The sequence below is a fragment of the Lissotriton helveticus genome, chromosome 5_1, assembly GCF_964261635.1.
Source record: "Lissotriton helveticus chromosome 5_1, aLisHel1.1, whole genome shotgun sequence".
NCBI lineage: Eukaryota > Metazoa > Chordata > Amphibia > Caudata > Salamandridae > Lissotriton > Lissotriton helveticus.
Window position 1 is genome coordinate 1865562470 of NC_136065.1, and position 22984 is coordinate 1865585453.

Below are 22984 nucleotides of genomic sequence, written 5' to 3' on the forward strand. Positions count from 1 at the left end.
CCATCTCTGTTTCTGCACCCGCTGGGTAAAGTCTGGAAAAAAGGAAATATCCGAGTTCTCATAGCACAGGGGTGCACCAGCTCTGGAAAGTTAAAGGATGACGTCCCTGTCTCGGAAATTTAGGATCCGCGCCAATATGGGCCCCGGGGGAGCGCCCGGCTTGGGACGGCCGCCTGGGATCCTGTGGGCGCGTTCAACGGCAAAGAAATTACTGAGGCCCTTTGGCTGCAGGTGCTTCAAAATTAAATCCTACACAAAGAGGTCCGGTGCCTGCCTCTCCGCCTTCTCCGGAACCCCAAGAATGTGCAGGTTGTTCCAGCGCAAGCGGCCTTCGTAGTCATTCAGTTTAAGATCGGTGAACTTGTGGCAATCCTGAAGCTCCCTCACCGCACCCTGGACCTGCGAAACGTAGTCCACCAGGCTAGCCGTTGTAAGCTCTACTTGCTTGACTTTTTCATTGAGTTTGCCCATGTCCGCCCGGATAAGGTTGACCTCAATAGCCACAGTATCCAAAGATGTCTTAACTCCTATAATGGCTGCCATAACGTCCTTAAGCGATATTTCTGGTTCCTCCTCACCTAGGCCCCCGGAACCAGAGTTCCTGGGCGTCCTGGTCTGTGGCGCCTCCTTAGGTACTGTATACCGGTCAAGTTTGTTGGATTGCGTGGGATTGGAACCACGGGCCCCGTGGTCTTGCCGCAGTCCATCTCGGCCAGCTCACTGCCAACTTCTGGCTGCAGCAAAGGGCAGCGTACAAAGAGTCCTGCGGGGAAGGGCACGCAGCACTGCACCACCAGGCCAGCCTCCAGGCCCTCCACCAGCCACGCCACCGCCACTATAACCACAGTCCGCACTGGGCCTTACAATCCTCTAGGCCCAACCCACCCCGCCGGACCAGGGTTCCACAGGCGGGAGCGGGAGATAACGATCTCCACCAGCGGACCGGGCACCCCTAGACGGGCTCACGGCGGCAGCTCACAGAGCCCTGCAGCTGACGTCGGGGGCGCGCCAGGCAATTGCGACACTGTCGTGAGTCAGTATCACGCCGGGGATGCCACCTCGAGGGCCACAGTCAACAGGGGGGCCACATGTCGGCGGCCCAACACCAGCTGCCCCTAGGGAAGGCCAAGAGCTGTGTGGCGGTGAAGCACCGGAGAATGACTGACCTCCGGGACGAGCCGCCACCACTGCAGTTCTCACGCCCAGCCCGCCCCCAAAACCCAGATGTCCACACTGAAGCCACCATGGGGCCTCCTCAGCACCGCAGTCCCTCTCGCTGGGAAGCGACAGTCCCCGCTTCCTGGTGGTACATCACAAAGGTTTCACCGGGGGAGGCACCCCGAGGTCTAGAATCAGTGGGGGCCCCCAACCAGCGGCCCGATATCTACACCTTCACACGGCCAATCGTTTACATGGCGGAGGTGGGGGGCCACCGAAGCGCCTCCAACTTCAGGGACGAGACGCCGCCATCTTGCTTTTCGCGGCTGGCTCGCCCCTTCTCGGCCAGATCAGGCTTCGATTTGTTTGCTGGGGCTCCCCTACGGCCCCCTTGGCACCTCCGCACTCAGCGGAGAGCAGCGGCCGCCCTCACGTCCAAGATCGGATGCTGAACTGTCCCTGGCGACGTCACCGCCACCCGCGGGGCGCCGCCTTCCTCCCGGGTAGTGGCTGGAGCGCCCTCCTGGGTAGACTCCACACTGGATGCCCCGGCTTCAGGCCCAGGCAGGAGCCAGGATCGTCGTGCCGCGTTACTCCTCCCCTGGGTCTCCTCCGAATACCGGAACCGGTGGGATGGGCTCGGCCTGACTTACGATGCCTGCTGCTGTCGGGGGAATAGTGCGAATTATTACTCAGGATTGTCGCGGGCTAGGCCGGAGGATGGAGCCCTCTTCTCACACGGCCATCTTCTGCCCTTGAGAAGCCATGCCCCTTTAATACCATTCTTGTGGGAAACTGCAAAAGAGAGTTAAATATGTGTCAAAACATACAAGTTGTGTATTTTGGCTAAATATTGGTATAATTCTGCTTAAAGTAGTTACTTGCCAGCAGGTAATTAATGTGAACCACTGACTGAGGCCAAGTGAAGTATAGCCAGAATCACTGGAATTATGCGGCAGCAAAGGGACAATTTATGCAGCAGGGTTGACTAAATTAAGCTGCAATATGAATCACATTATGCAGCATGTGGTACATTCTGTGATAGTATTTATTATTTTCACGTTTACACCGGTTAACAGGGTCTGGGCATAGGTTGCACATCATTAGTGTTGGTTTATCTCCCAAATAAAGTAATAAGCAACAGAAAGGTAACCATTGAGCCTATGCAACAGGCCTTCCACTGTGCAGCAACACATGTGACTGCCTTTTAGTAACTTTTGACCCGTTTAAGCTAAACTTTTTTCTGCTAAAATCTGCATATTATACAGTAGATGATAGATTATGTGGTAAATACGGCAAATTTGTAATCATGCGAAAAACTCTGCGACAGCACAAACACATAATTCCAGTGGCTCTGAGTATAGCTGATTTACGGCACCGCAGGACAAACACCAGTGCTATGCACACTGCCACTGGGTATTGTTATTAAAGTACTGGTGGCACCATAGGGAGGGGGTGGGGGTATGGGTATGCTGAGGAATGGAGAGAGGGAGGACGGATTATGTTTTTCAGTAGCTATGAAACTGCTGCCCCTCTGCATCATAGTGGAGTGATCTGCACAAGTACTATTTAAGTGGCTTACTCAGTTTAAATGGTGAAACGTTAGGTTGGCAGCAGTGCCTTTAGTTTGTTCCGCTCTTCACTGGGCCACGGGGCCACTGTTACAGGTATGCTTGCAGCCCTTAGTTCAATGTCTTCGGCTTATGCACAGTGGTTGGTGTTTTCCATAGGTGAGCTTTCTCTCAGACCGGAAGGAAGGTCAGCTCTCGGCGAGGGGCAGGAAGCCTGCTAAAGGCACCTGAAGCTTGCTCCAGATAGTGGCGTGGGATGGCCGCTGGACACAGATTACATCAGAAACGCAGCAGAGTCACATTACATATGTAAACGAGGTATGTGAGCTAATGCGAGTCGCCGCACAATTACCTCCCATGTCTCCCACTGGCAGCTGTACAGACTGTGCAGTTTTATTTTGGGACTTACTACTGGAGGTTTGACCTGCCCGTACAAATCCAGCACCATACCCGACTGAGCACTGCGGAGGCCAGTGATTAGTGGGTGGAACTAGTTGCCAGGCAACAAGGCACTTTAAACCACTATCAGCCTGATTCATCAAGGGGCCGTTTTGCGAGCCCCTAATAGCGATTCATAGCGAATCGCTATTAAGGACTTGCAAAACGGTATTCATGTAGGAATTGCTAAATAAATAGCGATTCCTACATATTCCTTATTTGCGAGTAGCAATTTGCTACTCGCAAATAAGGAATAACTCCCCATTCATTCCTATGGGCCAAAAGGCCCATAGGAATGAATGGGGAGTATCGCTTATTTGCGAGTAGCAATTTGCTACTCGCAAATAAGATAGCGATTTAAAGGGTGCCAGGGGTGTCCAAAGGACACCCTGTAGCACCCCTTAAATGCACATTTGAACAGGTGTTGCGCACACACATGTCCAAAGGACATGTGTGTGTGTAACATGCAAAAGAAAAAAATGCACTTAAGTGCTTTTTACACTATTTTCGCAATTTACCACCAAGTCAGACTTGGTGGTAAATTGCGACCAAATATTGCAATTTCGCAATTTCTAATTGGTTGATGAATTGCATTTAAGGAATCTCTATTAGAGATTCCTTAAATCCAATTCCTCGCAAATATGCGAATTCTTAAATAGCGATTTTTGCATTTGGGATGATGAATCCCAAATGCAAAAATTGCACTCGCAAAAGGCAAGATTCTGAGAATCTTGCCCTTTGCGAGTGCAATTTAGCTTGATGAATCAGGCTGTATATTACCAGCATTTTTCCCTCAAGTGGTTTTATCTACTTTTCACCCCAGCAGAGCCAGCAGTCAACTTTCAGCCTTGCCCAATGCCCTTGCAACTCAACGCTCTATTGTCTCCACCCATTGCGAAATCAAACCTATAGATCACATCACCAGCCTAATCATGACAGCCCCTCCACACAGTCACACTCAAAGCTCAAACCAGGCGGGAAATGAGAGTGAGTTGCTAAAGACCACAGCACCTCAGGACCTCATGTTAGAAGTACTTCATCCAACCACTGCTGGTACAGAAACTCCCTTTACTGAGACCCGCGCCCTTGCCCCAGAAGTAAAAGCCCTTACGGTTCAGCATGGTACGTGAAATTCCAGCAGTAGAAATCAACAAGGTGAACGCCGGTAGGATGGGTGGCGGGAGAACTATGCAGCACGTACGGGCGGAGAGGGCCCTGCTGACGAAGCTGAGCTGGCCCTTCGGGCTTCAGGCAGCATGCGGACGGTGTGTGCGGGCTGGGATGGGTCCTGCGGCTGCCTCCTCTCCGACTAGCGTGTGAAGACGGAGGTCACTTCCTGGCACTGCTGCGGCTGCCGGGCCCGGTGTCACAGCATCAGAGGTCCGGGCAGGGCCAGCGGTTGCTGCACTCAGGGCCTGCCTGTCTTCCGCACACACGACCCATAGAGCTGTATGCTGGCACGACAGGCACCATCTCCCAGTGACAAGCACACAGGAACAGCCCCTGTTTTACCAACCATAATACACCCATTTGGGGTTCGCCGCTGAGACTGAAGGAGGAACGTTTTGCCGATTCTACATGGGCCAAAGTCAATCTTCATAGAAGAAATATGAGGCTTTTTTCCATCAATGATTTCTGTGGGCTTAGGGGCATTCTGGTGAAAGGGTAAGAACCTAAACAAGCGGCATGGAAAGCGATCGCTTTCACTTTCGCGATAGCTTGAAGAAAAAAAAAAAAAAGAAGCCCGGGAGTGGTGCGCGTGCGCCCGCCACAGCGAGCCATGTAGTTTCAATTATCGCACCCGTGACTGGGCACAATAATTGAAACCACATGACGGCCGGTGCTCGTAACAGACACAAATAGGCCGTGGGCAGAGCAATGCGCCTGCCTTTGGCCAATTGCGTGCTGTCTTTTATAGAAAGACGCACGCATAGGCCAATAGCCTGGCCCAAAAGTAAAAGCACACGCTCGTGAGTGAGCCATTCCTAGGTCAGCTTCTGAAACCCCATTTTTACCCTACTAAATGTTTCACGCTGCGTGAGAAATGCTGTGCACTGCAACGCTAGGCGCAAGACCTAAAAAAAAGGTAAAGTATTAGGAAAACTAGCAAGACAGAAGAGATTTGAGCTAAATACCAATGCAGTTTTGCTGAAATATACTGTGAGAAACGAAGTTTCTTACCTGTCGGTGTAATTTTGCAGCTTGAAGAATTTTCTGGAGTCACTTGCTGTGCATTATTCCGCCATCTAGTTGGGCCCAGATATGTAGTATTTTTTGTTGTTGTTGGTGGGCGTTGACATACCATCATATGGTGTCCTTGTGGGACGTCTACAGGCTTCCTCCGGAAGCTCCCACCTTGGGTCACCATCGTCGGATTCTTTTTTTATTCCACTTTCCCCCTATTGTCATTCTCCTTGGCGGCCGAGGGTGGGTTCGCTAGTGAATCCAGAAAATTCTTCAAGCTGCAATACTACATCAAAAGGTAAGAAACTATTCATTTTGGGTGTTATCTTCGACATCTCACTTTCCATGACGCTCCAGGTGAACAGGACTGTGGCCACGTGCTGGGGTGTTATCAGGATCCTTAACAGAATTCGTAATTATCTCTCCCTTCAGGCGCGTAAACAGATCGCAGTCGCTCTCGTTGGTTCCAGGATCAATTACTGCAATTCTTTGTATGCGGAGCTCAACAAGGGCCTTATTCATCGACTGCAAATTGTGCAGAATGCTGCAGCGCGCTTTGTTTTGGCCCTTCCTATGGCATCATCGGCCACGACTGCTAGGAGAGACCTTCACTGGCTTCCTGTCCAGTATAGAATTTCTTTTAAGATCCTATGTCTGACATATAGAGCACTCACGGCTGGCCCCGATGATGCACTGGGTACTTTGCTTACCCGCTATGTTCCAACAAGATGCCTTCGATCGGCCGGCCTATTTCAACTTGTAGTGCCCCGTACCAGGCTGGTCAGATGGGGAATGAGAGCTTTTTCTGTAGCCGCTCCTCAGCTCTGGAACTCCCTTCCAATTGAGATTAAAACCCTTCCCTCAATTGATTTGTTTAAAAAGGCTCTTAAAACTTGGTTTTTTATTAGAGCCTACCAATGAGAGAATGCTGTATGATTTGGCGAGCTGTTTTATTTGAAGTAGGCGCCTTGACGCCCATCGGGCAAAGTTTGCGCAGGACAAGATACATTTCATTCATTCATTCATTTTGCAGTGTGAGTCTTTTCTGGATTCACATGCTGTGCATAGACTTTGTAGTGGTTTGCTAGTTTAATGGTGGCTGAGTGGAAGATGAACTTTGGTTTGTGAATAGAGGTTGCAAGACCTTTTGTCCTACTTGTGCTTCTTTGTTCATTTGAATGTCCACACAGTAATGCTTTGTGAATGTGTGTACTGAAGACCAAGTTGTAGCCGTGCAGATGTCTTGAATTTGAGTGTTAGCTAGAAATGCAATAGTTGCTACTTTCTTTCTTGCTGAGTGTGTTGGCGGGGCACCTTGTACGGTTTGTTCTGCTTGCCTGTGGCATAATTGTATGGCTTGCGCTGTCCCTCTTGCAATAGTGTTTTTGGTTATTGGTCTTCCCAGAAAACTGTTTGCAAAAAATACAAATAACTGTTTTGTTTTCCTGTACTCTTTAGTTCTTTCAATGTAGTACATAACAGCTTTTCTTGCGTAAAGTGTGTGCAATGCTTTTTCCGCTTTGGTCTTAGGATTTTGAAAGAAACTTGGTATTTGTATACTCTGTTTTATGTGGAATTTTGATACCACCTTTGGTATGAATTGAGGATCTGTCCTCATGACAATCCTGTTACTATGTATTTGGAAGTAAGGTTCCTGTAGTGTTAGTGCCTGCAGTACGCTAACTCTACGTAGGGATGTTATTGCCACTAAAAAGGCAGTTGTGGCGTTAGTATTTGTGGTGTTTCTTTGTGTGGTGGTTCTAACGGTGCTTTCATATTCTGTGCTAGAACTATGTTCATGTTCCATGTTGGTGCTGGTACCATTTTTGGAGGTGCAATTCTTTTTGCCCCTTCTACAAACCTTTATACTACATGTGAAGTGAAGAAACGTTTCCCGGTTTCGCCTTTTGTACACACTACAACTGCTGCTAAGTGTACTTTTAGTGCTGTATAGCATAATTTACTTTGTAGTAAATGTGTCAAGTACTTTGGCACAGTTCTTTCTTTTGTTATTTTATTTGAAAGACGTTTTTTAAGGCACCATTTTGTATATCTTTTCCATTTAGCAGCTTCTCTTAGAGCAGCCAATGTGCTTTCAGGTAGTTTGAGATGTGCAAATTCTAAGTCCTCAAGAGACATGCAGCCAGGCCTCAGCTCTCTGGTTCTGGGTGAAGTACTTACCCGTTTTGCATTGTTAGCAGATCCTTCTTTTTTGGAAGTTTGTGCATTGTTCCTTGAGACATCTCCATTATTTCTGAGAACCAAGTTTATCTGGCCCACTGTGGTGCGATGAGAATCATTGTCTTTTTGCTGATCCTGCATTTGCTTATCACCTTGGTCAGCAACGGTATTGGGGGAAAAAACATAAGCAAATATCCCTGATCAGTCTATCCATAGAGCATTCCCTAGGGACTGACAGCAGGGCCGGCTGGATACGAAGTTATGGCATTTTGCATTGTGGGGTGTTGCAAATAGGTCTGTTTGTGGTGTCCCCTATTTCCTGAAAATCTTTTGCAGTTCTGTTTGATTTTGTTCCCACTTGTGGGATGATGTTGTTTGTCTGCTCAGTCTTTCTGCTTCTATATTGTCTTTTCCTGGTAGAAATATTGCTATAATATCTATTCACCTTGGGATTGACCAACTCCAAATCTCTTGAGCTAGCGTTGAGAGTGGAGAAGTGTGGCTCAATGGTTAGAGCAGGCAGACCTCGATGCAGAGCTCTGGCCAGGGACCAGGGTTCGATTCCCGCCTCGGCGGGTCTCGGGCTCATTAATTCCCCATACCGGATATTCTCGCCTCAGTGCCTATTCTGATCATGGGTCCCGCGCTGCAACTCTGGGCAATAGCCTGCTTAGTCTCCACAACGGCCCCCACAACGCGAGGGATGCCTGGTATGCACCATGGGGGTGCCCAGGAGTGGACACTTCACAGGGAAAGCCAGGAAGGGTTCCCTTGCGGTATTCGTACAAGCGCCGGGAAACCCACTGCGGGTAGCTGTGCGCTATACAAGTACAAAAACATTTACATTTACATTTACATTCACATTCCAGAATGAGTCCCTCCTTGTTTGTTTATGTATAACATCGTTGTTGTGTTGTCTGTTTGTATCACCACCCTTTTCCCGTAGAGCTCTTTCTGAAAGGCTTTTAAGGCTAAGAATACCGTCTTTAGTTCCAAGATATTGATGTGTTTCACTGCATCCTGCTGTGTACACAATCCCCTCAACTTGAGGTTGTTCATATGTGCTTCCCATCCTATTAGGGACCCATCTATTGTTATGGTCACTGTTTGAGTTGGTGTTGTGAAAAGTCTCCCCTGTGCTATGTTTGTTTTGTTCCACCATGCCATCTCCTGATGAACTGTCTGTGTGACAACCACTAGATCCTCCCAACTCCCGGTTGCCTGTGACCATTGTGTCTGGATTACAGATTATTCAAAATTTCCTAGGCAATACTTCGCATAACAATGACTAGGTTGAATAAAGAAATATGGATCTATTGGAGCCTCAGTGCACTGACCACAATCAATTAAATATATATATATTTTTTAATTGATTGTGGTCAGTGCATTGAGGCTCCAATATATCCATATTTCTTTATTCAACCTAGTCATTGTTAGGTTAAGTATTGCCTAGGAAATTTTGAATAATCTGTATTTACCCTGTCCTAGGAATACTATGTGGAATCAGGGGGTCCTTGTTTTATTGTAACCATTGTGTCTGGAGCCATTCCTGAAATGGTCTCATGTGTAGACGAATGTTGGGAATTAAATTAATGCATGAGGCCATCATGCCTAGTAATTTCCACACTGTCCTCACAGTAAGATGATGCACCTTCTGGTATAGATGAGTCTCCTTCAACAACGCTTATTGCCTTTTCTCACTTGGAAATGCTCTCCTTAAACTGTATTTATCTCTGCGCCTAAGAATACCGTTATCAGTTCTGGCTCTGGTGATGATTTCTCCCAATGTATGGAGAACCGCAGTTGAACTAGTGCCTCTTCACTTGTTGTATATGCTGTTTGCATAGACTCTAAGAGCTTGCTCTTACTAACCAGTCGTCCAGGTAGGGGTAAACATGAATCCCTTGCCTTCTGAGATGTGCTGCCACTGCTGCTAGGCACTTTGTAAAAACTCTTGGTGCAGATTTTAGACCGAAAGCCAGTACTTTGAATTGGTAGTGTCTTTTGTTCACCACAAATCTTTACAGCCTCTTGTGTTGTTTGTTCATCGGGATGTGTAAGTATGCATCCTTCAAGTCTATTGTGGCTATGTAATCTCCTTCTTGCAATTGAGGTAGCATCTCTTGTAGTGTAGTAATTTTGAATCTTTGTGTCTTTATAAATTTGTCTAGAAACCTTAGGTCTAATATTGATCGTAAAGTTTAGTCTACTTTTGGAATTAGGAGTATGTTGAATATACTCCGTTGTTCTTTTCTTTGTGTGGTACGTGCTCTATTGCATGTTTCCCCTGAGGTTCCTGCCCCTCTTTGACTAGGTGAGATAATTCTGCTTTTGAATGTATCTTTTGCTTTGGTCTCCTGTTTGGAGGTTGTTTAGTTAAATCTATGCAGTAACCGTACAGTATTATGTTTAAAATCCATTTGTCTGAGGTTATTTCCTTCCATTTTTGCAGGAAAAATCTTAGTCTACCTCCTACTGAAGTAGTATGTTGGAGGAACTGCAAACTAGCAGGTTTTTGTATATGTTCTGCTGCTGTTCTTCGTGAGTGTAGCCCTTTTTGAGTGCAGTCATTTAGTAGAGGTTTGTTGGCCACCTCTTTGTGGCTGTCCTCTGCCACGGGGACACCCTTGAAAGGATTGCCTTCCTTGTTGGTATTACCAGCTCTGCTGCTGTCCCTGCTGCTGACTCTGGCTTGCCCCTTGTACGTTTGCTTGTAACTTTAGTGTGAGGTAGCAGGATGGTGTGTACCTCTCCCCGCTGGTCTCCTTGATGGAGTGCCTCTACGCATGCCTCTGAATTGTAGCGCCCCCATGGATCTAACTGTCTTGTTGTCAGTTTTTAATTGATTGTGTTTTTACCCTCTTCTACCAGGTGGCTAGTTCTTCTTTGGAATTGTTCAGGTAGATTTTTTTACAATTCTCTTACCTCCTCCCAATGTTGATAAGCATGTCTGTTTAGCAATGCATTGGAATTAGCTATGCGACATTGATTTGCTGCACTTCTTTTCACCTTCCTCCCTACCAGGTCCATCTTCTTGCTTGCTTTGTCTGGAGGTGGCCCCACTGTTGTAAGTACATTTGCTCTTTTCCTTGCTGTGGAAGTAATAATAGAGTCAGCTGGTACAGACCCTCTCATGTATATAGAGTCCTTAGAGGAGTGCTTATATCGTTTTTTTGCTCTTATTGTGATAGCCTTGCATATTGCAGGCTCCTTGAATTTCTCTTTTCCCTAGTCCAGTACACTTGGCAGCATTGGGAGGAATTGATTTCTTGATTGTGTTGGCATCAAAGTCTCTAATAAAACACATGATTGTGGTTTTTCTTCCTCCAGCTGAACTTCATACGTTTTTGTTGCTTTTTTAAACACCTAGTTATACATGCCAATGTCATCTGGGGGTGATGGCCTCGAAGGATACATTTCCACAGCCTCCTCAGGTGATTCAGCATCGAGATCTTGCCATTGGAGGTCTGAATTCTCTGAGATCGCCGATTCAGCATATGTTTGTTCATCATCTTCGACGTCTTCTCAGAAGAAGAATGAATCTTCCTCTTCTTCTTCGGTCGGATCAGGTGTTGTCAGCGGTATTAGGACCTTGACGACCTTTTCGCCTTCAGTACTTATTGTTTTCAGTGGTATCTTTTGTTTTAAGCTTTTGTTGAAGTCTTTTTTAAGTTGTAAAATATTAGCCATTTCGGCTACCAGCCTCCTCCTTTTCTTCTCCATCTCGGCCGCGTGTGTTTCGGCGTCTAGGACGTTTGGCTCTCCGCTTCTCGCTCGTTGACGCCGATCCGGTCGTCAACGCTTGCTTGGACCTCCCTTTTTCCGACATTGAGGCGTCCTTTTCTAGACTGTCTTTTGACGTCTTTGTCTTTTCAAGGGTGTTTGCCTTTACGGAGTCCTTATCCAAGGATCCTACAGAGTGTTTTTATTTTGATGCAGCTGCGGTCGCCGAATGCTTCAACGCCGAGTTTCCCTTTGAAAGTCTAGAGTCCAATTTTCAAGACACTTCTAGTTTTTTTAGGTTGACGACTCTTACCTCCTTCGAAGTCTTCTTCTCGACCTCCACTTCCGAAACATCTGTGTCTTAGTTGCCTTCTGGCCCTTCGGTGACGTTATCTTCCTCCTCACTGGAGAGGCCCAGGTCTCGCAGCGATGGCCCTTGGCCTCGCATGTTGTGGTTGGCTCGTCACTGCCTTTCTCTCACCCTCAATGTCTTCGGGGTGAAGACGGAGCACACGTCACAGTCCTCGCTTCGATGATCCGGCGGTAGGCAAAGGTTGCAGACCGGATGCTGATCCTTCTGAGCGTACTTGTGGTGACAGTTCTTGCAAAACTTGAACGGTGTCTTGTCCATTACCACGCACAGGGAGCCCCCTGCATGCGCATTCTCCGATCGTTGTCGAAGATTTGGTTTTTTACGTCTTGTCGATCCCTGGTCGTTTTAGATTGAAACTTGAAAGTCGAAACATCCCAACGGTGTTTTTCTTGAGTTTTTTCCTTATTTGTGTTGATTCTTCTCTCCAATCTTGGGAGCTCCTTCTGTATCGATCCAGACCCAACAGCGGAAAAAAGGAATCTGAAGATGGCAACCAAACGCGGACCCAACTACTAGATGGCCGAATAATGCACAGCACCTGAATCACGAAAAGATTCACACTGCTAAACAGTACTTGCAACTTTTTTTTACAGGCATGGAGAAGTATCCTGCCACAAGTACAGTTTTCTACAAGTAGGCAAGTAAAGAAGCACATTATCCAGACAACATCTTCTCTTGTCTTGCAAGTCAGTAAAATACTTTTCTCTCACTAGCTTATTGCATGGCTTTCATTTTTCTTTGAATAAAATGTGTTTCAAAAGATCAAATGCCACCACAGAAGAGCACAGGCTTGGAAAACCTAAAAGCAATAAAGTTATTTTATGCTTCACGACCAATCATGTCAACTCACTATAATTGTGCTTCTGCAAGAGACTGAGGCTGTTCACTTTAACACCCACATCTCATAACAGTCTTATTACATCTTTCAAACACCTACGAGTCTACTCTTAAGCGCTAAGTATGGCTTAGTTTGCACCAATATGACAGAACTCTCCAGGTTCTCTTCCTGTCCTAATTACTGGTTTTGATTTCCTGGTGCCCAGACAGAAAAGTGTCAAAAGCTCTGCTTGTGGTCTTTTCTCAAGACTTAAAGATTTAAATAAATTGTTTTATTGAAATAAAAACAGAGCTTAGTCAGCAGTTCAATAGCATAATGACATAAAAAATATGACATAGTATACAGTGCAATCACAGACATTTCGTATCAGCTGGAGTCTCGGTGTAAAGGTCTCGATCTTTCCACAGCCATGTCAGCAGTAGGAGAGCTGCAAATTTCGTCCCATATGCATTCCAATGCCCCCACTTTTTGGGGCAGCCCCTCAGCTTGTAGGCGGTCTTTTCAGCTATCATAGATCTGTCCATTTCCGCCACCCATCTCACTATCGTTACAGAAAACAAGGGAACCCAAAAGTAGCAATAGGTCTGGGACCTTTGGGAGTGTAATGTTTCAAAAGACAGTGGTCCCAGTCATTAGCAAAAAAATATAACAGTCGAAATAAATATAGACCAAAATTGGAATCTATATTTTTACTGTCCAGCCGGACAGGATTTAATAGTATAAATATTTATATATATGTGACAAAAGAGATGGAAAACAATTGTCAAGCGGGACACAGCCTGTGTCCTACTATCACATATGACATACATATAAGGCAAAAAAAAAGGCATATAATTACAAGTCCTGATGATGATCCCATACTAACAGGGATCGAAACGTCATCGACATTTTACACTTGATGATTTTTTACACTGTATTGAAAAGATCACGTAAAGTGTATTTCTACCATCGTCTGTCAAAAATGTAAGCATTTACAGACTGCCCTGTTTCTTCCTTTTTTTTTTTTTGCCTTATATGTATGTCATATGTGATAGTAGGACACAGACTGTGTCCTGCTTGGCAATTGTTTTCCATCTCTTTTGTCACATATATATATATATATATAAATATTTATACTATTAAATCCTGTCCGGCTGGACAGTAAAAATATAGATTCCAATTTTGCTCTATATTTATTTCGACTGTTATATTTTTTTGCTAATGTTTGAGACCACTGTCTTTTGAAACAACCCATCTCACTATCAGCGGACGTTCCGGAGTGCCCCAATTCATTACTATAGAGCGTTTTATTAGGAGACATCCCAGGGCCAGCCATTGGTGCTCTATCTCTGTCAGATCCGTCGCCCCGCAGACAATGAGGATCCCTCCCTTGGGTGTCAGTGGGATTGGTATCCCCAGCGCCTCCGTCATTTTCTTGGTTGCCCCCGTCCATAGGAATTGAATAACAGGACACTCCCATAGAGTGTGATAAAAGGTACCCGTTATGCCACAGCCTCGAAGACACAGGTCGTTAGGGCATCTGCCTAGCTTAGCCAATAAGGGACCTGACATGTACGTCCTGTGCAAAATTGTGAGCTGTATCAAGCGGAAATGGTGGTTTATCGCGGATTCCCGTAGGGACATCAGCGCGGTTAGCCAGTCCTCGTCCTCTAATTGTTCTACGTCACTTTCCCATTTGTCACGCAGGGCCGGAAAAGAATCCGGTAGGTTATTGCATAGTTTGCGATACGTGCATGAAATTGCCTTGGTCAGTAGAGGTTCGGAGAGTAATCTGTCTTCGAGGGGCGAGGCCACTGGGAGGGAGGAGAGGTCATGTATGTTCGTAAGAATGGCGTGTTTAATTTGAAGGTATCGAAAGGCTTCTCCTTGAGTGAGTGGGTGTTTCTTTTGGAGGTCGGAGAAGGATAAGAGTGTCCCCTTGTGTATCAAGTCTCCTAGGGTAGATATGCCGATGGTGTCCCACTTGTCAAAGCCTAAATGAAAACAGAGGAAGCAGAGGTTTTGAGAAGACCAAAGGGGCGTGGCCTTGGTGAACTTATTAGACCAACCCAGGCTCTTATTAGCTCGATGCCATATAGCTACTGTCTGTGCCATTGGACCCACGTAACGATTACGAGCAGGTTTACTGTACAGAGCCCCTAAGTAACCCTCGCGCACTGTCTGGTATCTTTCCAGATGGAATGCCTGGTTTGTGGGTGATCCATGGATCCAGTGATTTATGGCCACCAGTTGGGACGCCCAGTAATGCATGCGCATGTTGGGCAGGGCAATGCCACCATTGTAACAACCCTAGGTGAGCTTACGGAGGGCAATACGAGGTGCCTTTCCGTCCCACAATAAAAGGCGCATATCTCCTTCCAACGTGTTAAAAAACGAATCTGCAATGGGAAATGGGCAGTTCTGGAAAGCGTATAAGAATCGCGGGAGAGCCAGCATTTTGAATAGGGCCAGGGAGGGACAGAGGCAATGATCTCCAGTGGGAGATATCGTCGTGCAGCCTTTGCAGTGGGCCCTTAAGATTACGATCATAGAAAAGTTTAGGATCTGAGGTAATGAAAATGCCAAGGTATTTAAAACCGTCGATGGCCAGGGGATGGAATATCTCCGGGGCAGAATGGGTGGGGGACCATATAACATGTATAAGACAGATTTAGACCAATTAATGGAATAGCCAGAGTATTTGCCAAAATTTGTAATAACATGGAATAAACTATTTATGGAGGTAGTGGGGGAGGCCATGTAAACTAGAATATCGTCCGCATAAAGGGAGATCTTATCGGTCGTATCATCATTCCATTTACCACCCCGGATAGAGGCGTCTGTGCGGATCCAATGGGCCAATGGTTCTAGGGTTAGGGCAAATAGTAGGGGTGACAGGAGGCAGCCCTGCCTGGTTCCCCTGTGTAGCGGACATTGTCGGGAGGTGTGGTTATTGACTCGTACTTGTCCCAGTAGGTGGGTATACAATAATCTGACCCACTGTATAAAATTAGGTCCGAAGCCGAATCTTGTTAATACTTCAAAGAGATTGGACCATTCGATCGAGTCGAACGCCATCGTGGCGTCGAGAGAAAGGATTACTGTTTATAGGAAGCTCTGCCCAGTACATTATTGACCCTACGGAGGTTCAAGGCTGTGTTGCGATCTGGGAGGAATCCCGATTGGTCGGCATGGATCAACGATGGGAGGACCGTGAGAAGCCTGGTCGCCAAGAGTTTTGCAAGCACCTTGGCCTCTGAGCTGATTAAGGAGCACGGCCTGTATGATCCGCAATCTGTGGCCGGTTTGTTTGGCTTATGGATGACGATAATGGAAGCCAATCTCTGGTCCAGCAGTAGAGCACCCCTCTCCCGGCTCTCCTCAAACATATTTTTTAGGTGGGGAGCGATACCCAGAGCCATGCCCTTCAGGAATTCAATCGGGACTCCATTAGGTCCCATGGCCTTACCGGATTTAATGGCAAAGATAGCATTATTGACCTCTTCCGACGTGATATCCACTTCCAAGGCATCTCTCTCTGTCTCGGATAGAGTGGGCAAGTGCATCTCATCTAAGAGTTGCCGGGATTCCTCTGCAGTGTATTGTGCTCTGGCCGTGTAAACCTGTTCCAAGTGATCGGCAAAAGCTTCCGCCCCCTCTTGGGGGTCCGTAATACGAGATTTATCGGGGCGAACAATCAGCGGGACACACCTCGATCCCTGGTCGCGGCGTTCCAACCATGCCAGCATTTTAGCAGCACGATCACCCAGTTCATAGATTTCATGGCGGGTCTGAAGGAGCCTGGCTTGCGCCAATTCTGAGGCCAGAGCCTTGTATTCTAGTTGTTTCGTTTGGAGTCGACGGGCCGTATCTTCGGACGGATTGGCATTATGGGCCGACTCAAGACAAAGTAGGTCAGTTTCGGCCTGGAGCACCTGTTCATTATGTTTACATAGGTATCCTATTTTGAGAGCCACCGCCCTGCCTTTGAGGACGGCTTTGTAGGCATCCCATATCGTAATTGCCGGGCGCACTGAACCAACATTTTCAGCGAAATAGAAGTCACAGTGTTCAATCAGGTCGTCTTTGATATCAGGTATCTTTAGAATCCACGGATTGATAATGATCGGCCCGCGAGCAAAGTGTTGGTGGTAGGTGAGTTCAACGCTAAGGGGGGACTGATCGGAGATACCTCAGGGGAGTCCCCGCATATTTCGGAGATAGCCGATATCGGCCAAGGGACAAAAAATGTAGTCAATGCGGGACATGCTTTTATGGGCATTGGAGTAGTGCGTGAAGTGGGGAGTGTCAGGGTGTAGTGTGCGCCAGAGGTCCTCAAGTACCATTGCCCGTGTGAAGTCCGCAAGTTCCGACCCAGGTCTATGGGAACGTCTCTGGGGGTGTCTGTTCAATTGGCTGTTCATCGTCATGTTAAAGTCGCCCCCGATTATCAAAGTACCCTGGGGGAGGTCCAACAATATTCTACCAATGGCTCGCAACGCCTCCTCACCCAGTGCCGGCGGAAGGTAAGCCGAGATCACGTTCAGTGGTCGACCCTCCCAAGTGGCCTCCAGGACTGCGAATCTTCCCTGTGGGTCCGCCTATGTGTTTGTAGGTGTGACGACTGATTGGATTTGCGGAAGTGTTTTGCTTTGTCAAGGTAAAATTTTGAACATCTCTTGACATCCAAGGAATGCAATGTCCTTTCTGTTGCAGTCTTGCCATCGGGGAAAAAAGCTTTTAGAAGTATCGGTACACTTAAGTGGAAATTCCGATAGGACTTTTGGAATAAATTTTGGATTTATTCGCATAATCACTCTGACGTTCCTCAACTGTAGGAAAGGTTCTTGAATGGTGAAAGCCTGTATTTCACCAACCCGTCTTGCTGAGGTCTGTGCCAATAAGAGAGCCCCTTTCCCAGACAGAAATATAATATTCGCTTTGGGGATAGGCTCGAATGGGCCTTTCACTGGTTGGAAAGCACAGTGCTTGGTTGCCAGAGTGCGGGAGGACGCGTACGCCATCCTCACCATAGGTCCTACATGGTTTAAAAAGACCTTGTTTTGTTGCTCTGACATTGTAGAGTCATATCTGTAGCAGCTGGTAATTAGTGGCATAACTCTCCCTGAATCCTGGAAATAGTTCAATGGAGACTCCCTCACACGACATGTGGTAGAAAAACTGTGAGACAGAAGCCTCTGAAAGGAGTGTCTAGAGAGTGATACAACCTGATTGGCTGAAGCTTAAAAGTTTTGCCTCTTTTTTAAGATGACAAAGATGTGTTACTAAAGTCAAGGTTTTATGGTCTTTCCAGGCTATGTTCAACATTACACTGCTTTCTAATGGTACAGTGGGACTCCCACTTCGACGACAGGGAATGATTCAAGATTCAATACTGAGGTAACTTGTTCTTAAGATAGGGACGTTTAAGTGCAAATTGCTCCCCTTGTGAATAGATGACAAAGGAGTACATATCCCCAAGGTGATGAGTCTGTGGAATGGTTTACACCAAGAAATCCTGCAGGATAGATCGGGCAAAATGTAAATCCCACTGGACCTGGCTATCCAGGCAGTAATGCTTGGTGACTGTATGGAGGGATGCTCAAGTTGCAGCATGGGAGTTGGTAGCAGGTATTCCTGTAAACATCAACGGAGAAGCTAGGAGCTCTTTCTGGGTCAAGATGGTGGAGCTATTTTAACTCCTTTAAGAGATGAGGCAGCACATATGTAGAAAGCTGGCAGGCTGACAGATCACCCTATGTAAAAGGGAGTGACTATGTTGGACAAAGAAGAACACCATGCAACAAAGTCCTCCCAGTGACCTGTATATACAATTTTAGTAGCCGGACCACTGGCAGCCAGAATAACACCCACCTCTTTCTGAGGATGATTGAAAGCCATTAACTATCACCTCTCGATCGCCACGCATGGAGGTGTAAATTGTGCAAGCTCAGGTGCAGGACCTAACTTGCTGCTGTGGCAGGCAGTTCTCCCTAAGAGGCACCTGGATCAGAGGGAAAATACTCATAGCTAGAAGTTTCAGGTACCACACTCGGCTCTAGCCCAGTTTGGGGCCACAATGAAGACACTGTAGGCATAGAGAGTCACCTAGAGAGGGCTGCCTCGGGAACTCCAAAGCGCAAAAGATTTGACACCTTTGATGGGAGGAACGCCTTCAGTGACAAGTAAATCGCTTGCAACGCAAGCATGTTGATGTGGAGGCAAGCTAATGCCAGAGACCACAGTCCTTTAATCCCCACCTCTTCAATGATGCATCCGTCAGAACTGTTAGGTTGGGGTGGACTAAGGAATGGGGTCTGCCACTGGTCCAATGGCCGTTCTGCAGCCAGCACTGCAGGTCTTTCACTATCATGATCGACACCTGAAAGGAATCAGATCGATTGCCTTGGTACGGAGTCCACTGAGACTTCAGATCCCACTGCAAAGTCCGCATGCGCCACCTGGTGTGATCTACAAGCAGAGCTTAATAGTCAATATCACTGATACCCAGGCAGCAGGTTGAAACATCAGGATCATATCCCAAATGTCCTGGAATCATTGAGGCAAAGAGATGGATTAGAAAAGCACCTAAGCAGTTAGGTTTGGTTTTGACACATTGATGGAAAACCCTATGTCACCAGGTTAGCCATCAGCTGGAGGTGGTTTACGATCATTAGAGGTGAGCCTGCCTTTAGTACCTTTCGTCGAGGTATGGGAAGACTCGTATTCCGAACAGCGGATGACCTGCAGCACCGCTTTTGTGAACACTTTAGGTGCACTTGTCAGGTCAAAAGGGAGCATTGAGAACTGGAAATGCTTGTGGCCTACCTGAAACTGCAGATAGGTTCTTGCGACTACCGGACGGGGTTGCGAAAATAAGCATTGTGCAAGTCGATCACCAACATCCAGTCTCCTGGGTCAAGGGCAAATAGAACTTGGGCCAGAGAGAGCATTCTGAACTTGTCCTTCTGAAGGAAGATGTTCAGAGATCGAAGATCCAAGATGGGACAAAGGCAGTCCGTCCTTTTTTAGCATCAGAAAAAAATGGAAGAAGCAACCAGTCCCGATCTCGGACGCTGGCATCATCTCTACTGCTTCCTTGGCCAAGAGAGCCAGAATTTCTCCTTGGTGTATAGACAAGTGTTCTTCCAGGAGGTGCTGCAGTGTGGGTGGTATGTCTGGTGGGATAGACGGGAAAGGAACATAATAGCCCTGTTCTACTATCTGGTGTACCCACTGGTTAGATGTAATGGTCCACCAACCAGGAGATGAATGGTAGCTCCGCCTCCTACCAGGCAATAGTGTGCAGCGGAGGCAAAATAATGGGGTTCTGGGGCGGCCAGAAAGTCGGTTGTGTCCAAGCCAGACCTGATGGCGTATTTTGCTGCATCCTGACTGTCCACGACTAGTTGTGACACTGATGTAATCCGAGACAGCAGGCAAAACCTCTGCCACTTTGTCCCACAGTGAGTGTGACTACCTACACAAGAGAAAAGATATATACAATGATCTCAGAGCAAAGATTGCGGAAGAAAACATGTTTTTTGTGAATGTTTCCATACGCTTTGACTCTCTATCCGGGGGAGTTGGGAAGGCTTGTGGATGCCTGAACTACTAAACTCTCTGGAGTGGAATGTTGAAGTTGAAAATCTGGGTCTATACTGTCTTGCCACTTGTCTATTGACTGGGGGGTCAAGATCCTGGGTTTGCCTGGGTGCGTAGAAACATAGCAGTTAATCCCTCATTAAAGTACAGAAGAGGCTCCTGGTTTGTTTGTGCAGGGTTTGAGGACTTCAGTAAGCACATTAGTTTGACCTCAGTAGTTGGATAGGTGTAGACCTTCTCCCACTCTCCTGATCCCTGTTGAAAATGAGAAGAAGTCCTCTGTTATAGTAGGATTAATTGAAGACAAAAATCCTGTCGGGGGTGGGGTATCTAGACCACTGGCTCGTGATAAGCTTCATCTTGGTCATCATCAGCAGCATGTGCAGTTCTGAGTGCCAATAGTGTTGGGTCTAGGTGGGATCATTTTGGAATTCAATAAAACTATTGAATCCGTATTGTGAGTTGGTGACGTCAGTAAATTGACCAGTGGTGTCCGTCTCAGTGTAAAGAGTGGTGTCATGCAATGGAGTCGGCTGAAGGAAGGGTCGGAGATGGTTGTGAGTCCTGATCCAAATGAACAACAAGCGTCAGGTCAATGTCGAGAGGAGCAATATACACTGGGGAAGAATCAGCCGGTGAAAACCCAACTGCCATTCACCTCGGATCCATGGGGCCAAAGACCCCCCACAGAGACCAGTCTGAGGCACCAAAACTTTTATCCATGGTCAGGCGAAGCTCATGGAGGGATTGTGGAGTGGCTGTCCTCTGTGGATTGGGCTGGTTTGGGAATAGGAGAGGTGTCCATTCCCGGCCTGGAGACAGACTTCTTGGTTTGGAGGATCCAGAACGTTGTGTGACTCAGAGATGGGAGTGGCAGGATGAAAGTGACCTGTGTTTGGATTTTATATATTTTATGAGACTTTCTCGACTTACATGAGCACCTTGACTTGGACTATTACCAGTTACAGGAGCAATATCGGGAATGGGAGCGAGACCACGCTCATGACTTTGACTGAGTGCTGCTTCTTCGACTTCTTGAGTTTGGTGACGGCAGGTTTGGCCTTCCAAATCTGAATGGCCTTCCTATTAATTTTGACACAGCAGTCACACAACTTTAAGTCATGTTCGGTGCCGAGCCACCAGAACAATCGTTGTGGGTGTCAGTAACCAACATTTGTTGATTACAGGCACAACACACTTTAAAATGTATTATTTTAGGGGGTGACTTGCTGTACATTGCAGAATCTTTTGATGGAAAAAATCTCTGCCAGGATCTGCGTCAGCAGGCACAAGGAGAAAGGCACTGATTTCCGAGCCCAGAGGTGACGCATAAATAGGCGCCCTAATGCCATATGCGGCGTGGACGGATCAATCATGGAGCCACACGAAGCCAACTACTGACTCGTAAGGGAGTTGCTTAACAAGTTTACGGATCCAGTCTAATGCCTGGGAATATTCACAATCTGCAGTTATAAGTCTCAATCAGAAATGTGTGTTATATATTACATATCAATAGGAAGACCAATGTCAAACCTGTTGTCTTTTTGTTTGCAAGATGTTTGTGTTGGCTTGGGATGCCTTGAAGAATTTCATTGACGCTGTCCATCAATAGAACACATACATTAAAGGTTTCAAAAGAGTCTTACCAACAGGTGTGTTGTGAGGTACACGTTCCATCTCTTGTACGATGTTGATGTCAAGCAGCTCAAATGAAAGCAGGTCCTAATGAGAAGTAGATGATTTGCATGAGAAAGTGATGTCAATCTGTTTCCTTTTTGAAAGATAGAATATAAGGCTATTCACTGTCTCTAAAGGCTCGACACAAAGACCAAAATCAATTAAGGAAGTAAATATATAACCATAGGTAAGTAAACATTTCAAAATATGGGCGTGCACTTCAAAATTGTAATCCAGTCATAAAATATTTAAACAGAACTAGTTTTCTTAATATGTAAGCGGAGTCCAACGTAACTTATTACTCCATCTAACGATACCCCCCCCCCCCCAACTGCCCACTCCCCCTAGCCCACTGAGACTAGCAAGTTAGTTTGCAGTACTATACAACAAAACTATTAAAATAGAATAAAAATCAGATTGTTCCCTCTAAGAAATCCAAATGCCTACAATATTGGGGGCTGATCAATGCGGTCATTCTGAGCTGAAGGAGTATAATTTCAAATCTTAAAACAATTGTATTTCTTCCCCTTGTAGAATGGCCTAAACAGTCAATTGATTTACTGATTTAAGTGACTTGACAAACAGAGCTACTCATGCTAACTAGTAAGTGTTTATGTTACACATATATCATTTTTCTAATAGGTGTACTGCTGTGGTATACATAGTTTAACACTAAATATTTGTATTTACATTTGTTTTTACATTTATAAAGCGTGCAGCTACCCAACAGAGTCTTCCGGCGCTGGACATATGGAGACTGCGACAGCAAAACAGAATTAAAGACAGAACTTTACAGAAAAAGAGTAAAAAACAAGGAGGTCAAACAGAGTCACTAAACAGCAACGTCTTTAAATTCTTATGGAAAGCCAACAAGGATTGACAATTTCTGAGGTCAAGCGGAAGGGCATTCTAGAGCCTGGGGCCAAGAGAGGAGAAGGAGCGACCCTTAATACGAGCCAACCGAAACCTAGGAACTGAAAACAATGAGAGACTCGAAGAGTGCAATTGTTGAGCCGGAACATAGAGTGTAAGTAGGCTTTGAATGTAAGAAGGAGCAAGGCCCCCTTTGATGCGAAACATATAACAGAGGGACAATACGCTTACTAACTCTAAGCCAGCAAAGTTGATGGAATAGAGGAGAAGCTGAAGCAAATTTCGGCAAACAAAAAAAGAAGACAGGCAGCAGCATTCTGGATGGCCTGAAGCTGAATCAATACCCAGATACAGAACGTTACTGTAGTCCAATCTGGATGTCAC

At 46.4% G+C, this 22984-nt stretch overlaps 1 protein-coding gene across 10 annotated transcripts in view; it reads right to left on the reverse strand.

Moving 5' to 3' along the window:
• Window positions 1-22984, reverse strand: part of NBR1 (NBR1 autophagy cargo receptor) — a 657239-nt gene that overhangs the window by 346395 nt on the left and 287860 nt on the right. For all 10 annotated transcript variants that reach the window (XM_078645308.1, XM_078645311.1, XM_078645309.1 and 7 more), the window contains one exon: window positions 21697-21772. In XM_078645308.1, the coding sequence (XP_078501434.1) occupies window positions 21697-21772 (76 nt within the window). The remainder of the gene's footprint in view (window positions 1-21696; window positions 21773-22984) is intronic.